The sequence below is a fragment of the Rosa rugosa genome, chromosome 1 (genome assembly GCF_958449725.1).
Source record: "Rosa rugosa chromosome 1, drRosRugo1.1, whole genome shotgun sequence".
Classification (NCBI taxonomy): domain Eukaryota; kingdom Viridiplantae; phylum Streptophyta; class Magnoliopsida; order Rosales; family Rosaceae; genus Rosa; species Rosa rugosa.
In genome coordinates, this window is record NC_084820.1 from 12012111 (window position 1) to 12019403 (window position 7293).

The 7293-nt window shown below is 39.3% G+C and overlaps 1 protein-coding gene across 1 annotated transcript; it reads right to left on the bottom strand.

Annotated features, from left to right (window-relative positions):
• Positions 1-339: 339 nt before the first annotated feature.
• Positions 340-1470, bottom strand: LOC133727233 (uncharacterized). The gene has a single exon (XM_062154842.1). It carries the CDS (start codon positions 1227-1229, stop codon positions 453-455), a length of 777 nt encoding a protein of 258 aa, XP_062010826.1. The 5' UTR covers positions 1230-1470; the 3' UTR covers positions 340-452.
• Positions 1471-7293: the final 5823 nt, after the last annotated feature.

The window sequence follows — 7293 nt, forward strand, 5'->3', positions numbered from 1 at the left end:
CATTAAAATAGTGATTTTTCAGAAAAATATGCATGTTTCAATCAAAGGCAACAAAGAATATTCACACGCTAACTCTTATTATGGAAATTGGAATTCGATTCCATTCCCCTACTTTAACCCCATATGATTATTCCAGAACATACCAAATCCCCACTTGCTAACACAGCCATGCATGAAGCATCTACAATCTTCAGATTTTCAAACCATGCCACTTATCTAATTTAATAATAACAAGCCGACGATCGGAATAAATTCTTTAATGCCTTGTACCGTCAGTTAATCTAAAACCGACGGCACAAGTAAAAATATCAGAAAAGTGAAATGCCCAGAAAATTAAAGAAGTGGTAAACTTGTTAATTTAACCCCAATTTGATGAAAAATTACTGTACTTAACACTAATTAAATAGCCGTAGAATCATAACATTTAACTTTCTTGCTATTTTTTTTTTTCATCAGCTCTGGTTTTGAAGCACAATGGCCAGAGACTCTTCCTGATGACGAAACCTCTTCTGCTTCTCAATGAAAGCTTCAATGGCGCGCTGAAACTCCTCGTTGCTCAAGTCGTCCTCTGGATCGAAATCTTCCGGCACAGTTTCCTCGCCGGACCTCAGCATTTTCCGGCAATCCTCGGTGTCCGACCTTTTTAGCTTCGCCGGAACAACTCTCTCGAACTTCTCCGACTTCGTCCTCCGGATAGCTTTCGGAAACTCCAAACCCGAATCCGAGTCCGAGTCCGCGTCTGACCCAGTGCCGGAGTTCGGGTCGGTTTCAGGTTTAGGATCGGTGGCGTTCACCTCGGAGATGATCTGCTTGTCCTGATACACAACCTCCTCTTTCACACTGGAGACGACGTCGTTACCGGAGTTCGACATCTTTCCGCCGCAGTTGTTGGTGAACTCATCGTAAAGCTGAGTCTCCACATCGTCCTTCGGATCCCGAGGCGAGGCGGAGGCGGTGACGTTGCGGGACTTGGCGAAGAGAGAGACGATGATGGCGTTGCAGACGAGGAAGACGAAGAGAGGGCTCGAAACGACGCCGGAGAAGAGGCGGAGGTAGTCGAGGGAGATGCGGAGGGCGAAGGGGAGGCGAGTGAAGGTCCAGGAGAGCAAGACGGCGGCGACGCAGAGCTCGGTGAGGCGGAAAAGCCTGGCGATGGTGCGGAGACGGTTGTACCTCCGCATGGCGCTGGCTTTCTCCGCCTTGACGTTGTCGAAACTGCACGAGTCCATTAAAGAGAGAATATGTTTACAGAGGAAATGAAATGAAATGAAATGAAGTGGAGGATGATGGAAGGAGAGATGGGATTTGGATTCAAGATATGAAATAGTGTGGATTGGACCGTACAGAGTGAGTGCGTGGGAGTCTGGGAGAGGGTTTTGGGGGAGTGTGTGTTTGGTGGTGAAGGCTATTACTTAAGAGAGAAGTGAAGTTTTTCTCTGTGCTGGACCATGCTTTTCTGCTTTTATAGACCCTGAGCATCTGCCTTTTTGGTTTTGCTTCATTAAATTATAGATTAGTAGGAGGTTTAGGAGGATGTAAGCGGGACCCCACAATGGGCAGGCCACGTGGCATGTTAAATTAGTAGAAACTCGATGATATTTGCTTGGGCCCTAAAAACATTTGGTCCTAAACTCGTATGTATTGAGTCTAGTTGGTTTAGTAAATATTTCTATTTTCACTCTGTCAAATAATGATTAAATTTTGAGATTTTCAAACTGCTAATGGATAATAATATCAGGTTTTTATTTTATAAAAATCGAAGGTGACTAAAAGTTTCTATAATCGATCCACATTTGGTATGTGCAATTTGATCTGTTTTGATTCGATTTTGATTAATTTCATCTCTGACAAGAAGATTCGAATTCAATTCAGCAAGTCAAAAATTTTAAATAAAGACAAGCCAGTTAACAATAATGAGAAAACTTGAATTTATGATTGTAAATGCAATAATTTTGCTAAATATAACGTTCAACCCAATTCCATATATAGACATATTGGAGAGGGTCTCGATAACGTACAAACGACGTAGGATTTGGACTTACAAAATTATCAATTAGGAGTCAAAGTCTTTAATAATACATATAATTATTTAATATTATTTGATGAGAGTATGTGGTTTTAGTGGTTAAAAATATTAGTTTATACATTCCAGTGAAATTGACTCTAATTTATCAAATGTCTAAAATAGACCTACTAGATACTTGGGACAAAATCTCATATGTACCTAAAAGTAGATATTTAATTATAACTTTACGAAACGTATGTCTTACTAAAAATAAGAAGTGAAGTTTGAAGTGTTACACTAATAGCTTAACAATTAGAGGCCTACACATTTTGAATCTCAAAACTTAGCGATTTGTAGTATTATACACACTTAAATTCACTTCGGGGAGGGTATTCGATCACTAGGTATTCTGAATTGAAATTCCTAAACCCTAATCCCTCCAATAATATGATTAATAATTAATGATATATAGTTATACGCATATCGGAGAAATAATTGTTCATGTACGAAGTAATAACAAGAACATACGCCTAATACTACCGATGTGGAGGAAGACATGAGACATTGACCAGTCAGAGGTACAGTTCCAGATTTTTCAGACCCAGAAAACAGAAAACCAATTATGGCGAAATGGTGGGTTTTGTGAGAGAGAGAGAGAGGGTTGGCCGGGTTTGGTTTGGAAGTGGTGGGGGGGGGGGGCCTGAAATTTTCTGAAACGATGATAAGATGTTTTGCAATTTCACGTGAGGTGTGGTTCGATAGGGGGATTCGGTCGAATCTTTCTTCTCTGCTCGTGCAAGGCTTGTGGCCGTTGGTTGTTCCAGTATACATACGTACATTACATATATATTCCTCTCATGTGGTTTTTGGTTTACCAATTCAGCAGCTCCTGAATCCCCCATGCCCTTTGGCCTATGGTTTCATACTTTCATTGGCTACTTGGTCTTCGATCTTTTTCATTGGCCTCCCACGGACTTGGTCCGAACATTCAGCTAGCTACCTCGATTCTCTTCGTCCTTTCTTTCTGCTCCTAATTATTTCTGTCAATTTCTACGTATTATAATACGAATCCCACACCGATTATATTATGTATATATTATAGTATGTAAAATTGTAAACATACTTCCGGGGAAATCGTACTTAAGCAAGGTCTTTTAAAGATATAATAAGAGACATTTCAAAAAAAAAAAAAAGATATAATAAGAGAAAAATTCAGTCACCGTCCCCAAACTATACTGCCAAGGCTAATTTGATACCCGAACTCTCAAAAGTATCAATGTGATACCCAAAGACATAGTTTGACATCAACGTGATACTTCCGTCCAAAATTTGTGACGGTTCCGTTAAAAATATCACGTGTCATATATGTGACTAGATTTTTAAGGGCAAAGTCGTACTTTTACACCAAATTTGTTATATATATATAAAGAGTATGCTTTTCATCTTCAACTTAGACCAGACAACGCCGATGTCGACGCCGCTACCGCTCCGACGAGGAGGAGCAAGAGGCTTCACTGCCCCAAGAAATTTGAGTTTCTCAGATTTGGCTTGAAGCTGCTGATTGAATTTCTCGAGTCGATTGGGAAGGATAGGACGAAGCAGATCTCCGAATATGACGTCACTACGATTATCACCGACAACGTCAACCACCGCAGGCTTCTCCACCCGACGAAGAAGAAGAAGATCGTCTGCGACCAAGGGCTTCATTCTCTGTTCGGCAGGAAAACCATTGCTCGGATCAAGATCTACGACCAAGGGCTTCAAGTCCGACAACGACGGTTTGGACGAGGAGGGCAACGAGGAATTTGAGGGCGTCGGTGATCTTTCTGGCGGGAGGGGTGGGGAATTTGAGGAAGACTTGGAGGGAGTGAGACGAGAGGTAGGAATTGATGGCGGAGAGGGCGGATTACTGGTAGGAGCGGCCTTTGTAGAGGTCGACGTTGGAGATGGAGCCGCCGGGGCCGCCGCCGTGGGTTCATCGACGGCTTGGGTCGCCGGCTGCCTCTCATATTGACCGTAAAAGTTTCCAGGTGGGATTCTAATTTTGTTAGTGGAGATGGGAGATTGAAATTTTAGATTAGAAGTTGAATTGTTTGTTCTTGTTTTCAGACATTGTTTGTTCTTGTTTTCTCAATTTGAATTGGATTAGAAGTTGTCAAATTGCTGCATTTGCATGTAATGTGAGATTTTGATTTGGGGACGGTAACTGTCGTCAGGGCCAAGCTCACGTTCAAGGCCAAAATCGGAATTCATTTTGGGGTGGGTGGTTGGTGGCTGGTGGAGTTGTCAGGTAAGTAAGGAAATGTGGCGCCGGAGCTTGCTTCGGAGGTTGCGGCGGTTTAGCTAGTACAAAACCCAGAAGAAGAAGAAGTGGAAGAAGAAGAAGAGATGAAAAGAAAAAAGAAAAAAAAATGAATTAACAAAAACAAAAGGGTAAGTTGGTCATTTAACTTTTTTTTTGTCTCCACGTGCTTGCCACGTCAGCAAATAGACGGAACCGTCAGAAATTTTGGACGGAAGTATCACGTTGATGTCAAAATATGTCTTTGGGTATCACATTGATACTTTTGAGAGTTCGGGTATCAAATTGGCATTGGCAGCATAGTTTGAGGACGGTGACTGAATTTTTCTCATATAATAATTAACTGCAACTAGCTAGTAGGTGTGGATGATTGAGAGGTAACTTGATATACATTATTTTTATGATACTTGTCATATAAACAATAAAAATTGAATGGATGAGTTCATGTTCAATTATGATTTATGACCGTAAATTTGTGGTCCTAATACAGTTTTCTTAATAGAGAGAATTGACGAATGTGTTGGGAGATCGATGTCATAAAAGAATGTTAGTTACTAACCAGAAGTCTATAATACTCATGCATGCATGTATTACATCGAAGCTATGCAGAGTATGTTGTATGGAAAAAAGTTGAAATCATCTTCAATGATGAAATTGTTAAGTGATTTTGGTTTGACAATAATAATCTTTTAGAAAAGACGCAAAATATTAACTATATATGTACCACTGATCAATTTCTCCATTGTATAATAAAACATAAGTAGTTTTTTAAATGTGAGCACATACACTCTAAAAATTGCTCATTTTTAATCAAGTAATCACTACTAATTAGTAATTACTACGCCAAAATCAATTAATATGGCAATATTCACATACTTACATGCCTTTTTTTTTTTTTTTTTTCTGGACTATTGCTTGTGAATCTCCCTCTAAATATATAGAATTCAAAATGCATGTATATAGGGGTTGGAGACAAAACTACTTTAGGTGCACAAACAACGGTGCATCTATATCAGTGAATCAATACGTACCACAATGCCAGAATTTATTTGAAGGCCAGTTGATCATTTCTAGCAAGTGTAATCTATAAAACAGAAATTGGTTTGATTCCCAATTTTTGCTTTTATATGATTTTAGGAAATTAAATTGTCAGGAAACTCTGTGAAGAGTGCAGAGGGCAGATAAAGGAAGAAGGTGCACGCTACCGAAATTACTTCCGAAGACGAATTCTCCATTGAATGGAGAATCAATGATGGCCAGTCAAGGTAGTAGTCAACACTCAACAATATCCAAAGGAACATTATTAACCTGAGAACTCATCACAAGCTGATACAATTTAAGTGTGTTGTTTTTTTCCCCTTTAAATCTTCAAAATATATGCCCTACAATTTATACCCTCCCAACTTGCACTTGACGAGTAACAAGTGCAACAACATAGCAATTTTATTTTTTCCTTTTTAGTGTGTTCAGATTTATTCTTACTCGAGAATTAGGCAACAAAATATTTGCAAAACCTTTTTATGCATGTTTATCACAGTGTGTGTGTAATTTTTACCTTTATAATAATTAGTGTGTCGTTAAAGTGATAATTGAGAAAAATCATCATTAAAAGCAAGTGCAATTCATTAGGCCTGTGATTAGTTTGGATCCTGTTAAAATTGCAAGAAACCGTCACAAAAACTGTTGCTATGAAATCGGTTCGGGTTCGAGGTGAAAATTCCCAAAATCGTTGTAGTTGTTGCCATTTTTCGGTTCCATCTATTCGCATCTCTAAGAGGTCGAGAATCGAGTCAATCGACGGTGAAGATGAGTCGGTGGCGGCGGCGTTATCTATATTTCTTCGAGGAACCCTGTGTCTCAATATATAGGGGCAGGTGATAGAGGCGTCTTGGACTAAGATGCGGACGAAGCTAGTGCATTGGTGGCATCAACACGACGTCGTAGGAGACGGTGATGACATAGCCATGTCGATCTGATAGCGGAAGAGTTGGAGAGAGAAAGTTTTGGAGATCGAGAAGAAGAAGAGAGAACTGAGATAGGTGAGGAATCGTATCAGTGAGGGATACTAAGATGGGATAGGATTTGAGGGTTTAATTTGGGGATGATGAATTGATCGGAATTTCTAGGTTTGAGAGATGAGTTTGAGATGGGATGAGAGAGTTAATTTCTAGGGTTTATGTTGAAGGGATGAGAAACAAAAATGGGGATTATTATTTTTATTTTGCTTATAAACTAGTCCAATGATCACCTGTGGGCTAACTTATTTTAGTGAAATAAGCTCAGTCAAAGTTCTAATTACAAAACGACACATGTACTTCGGTTCCCAGAAATTTTAAAACACAAGCATCGGAACTAAACCGGTGATGCAAGATGACGAACCAAACCAGAAAATAGTAATGTAAAAATGTTTGAGAACCGAACCGAACTGGGTTTTTCGATCCTGTTCGGTGCGGATTTGCCTGTTTTCCTATTCTAAGTCCCAGGCCTACATTCATCGGTTCAGCCGTATGTTCCTATCTCTCAATCAATAAAATATAGAGTGAGCATGCAGTTAAGCTCAAGATGCTTCGACCAGTGAGAGTGGATTGAAGATTTTTTTTATTAAAAAAAAAAAAATCACAAAGTCTTTTACAGTAAAACATGATCTTTTAAATGAAGTTCTCATTTTTCATCAAACTAGGAAAATGAGTTCTCATTTTAGTTGGGAAAGACCTTGTGATATTTTATGCACAACAATAATGCATCTACCTTAGAAAAATCCTAAGGATGGCATTATCTTACAAACACAACCATCAACCATTGCCCACCAAAATTTATTGGTAAAAAAGATGACCATAATAAACGAACGTCAAATTGATCGATTGTACGGGTAGTGTAATCTTCTATAGTAAATTGAAGTGCATGTGGGATTTTGGTTTACCAATTAATAATATAGAAGCACACCAGGGACCAGATTGAGAGAGTCCAAAAGGCAATTATACATGCA

Bases quoted from the DNA above. Each gene is read 5' to 3' on its own strand.
- LOC133727233 (XM_062154842.1), bottom strand. From the start codon at position 1,229: ATGGACTCGTGCAGTTTCGACAACGTCAAGGCGGAGAAAGCCAGCGCC.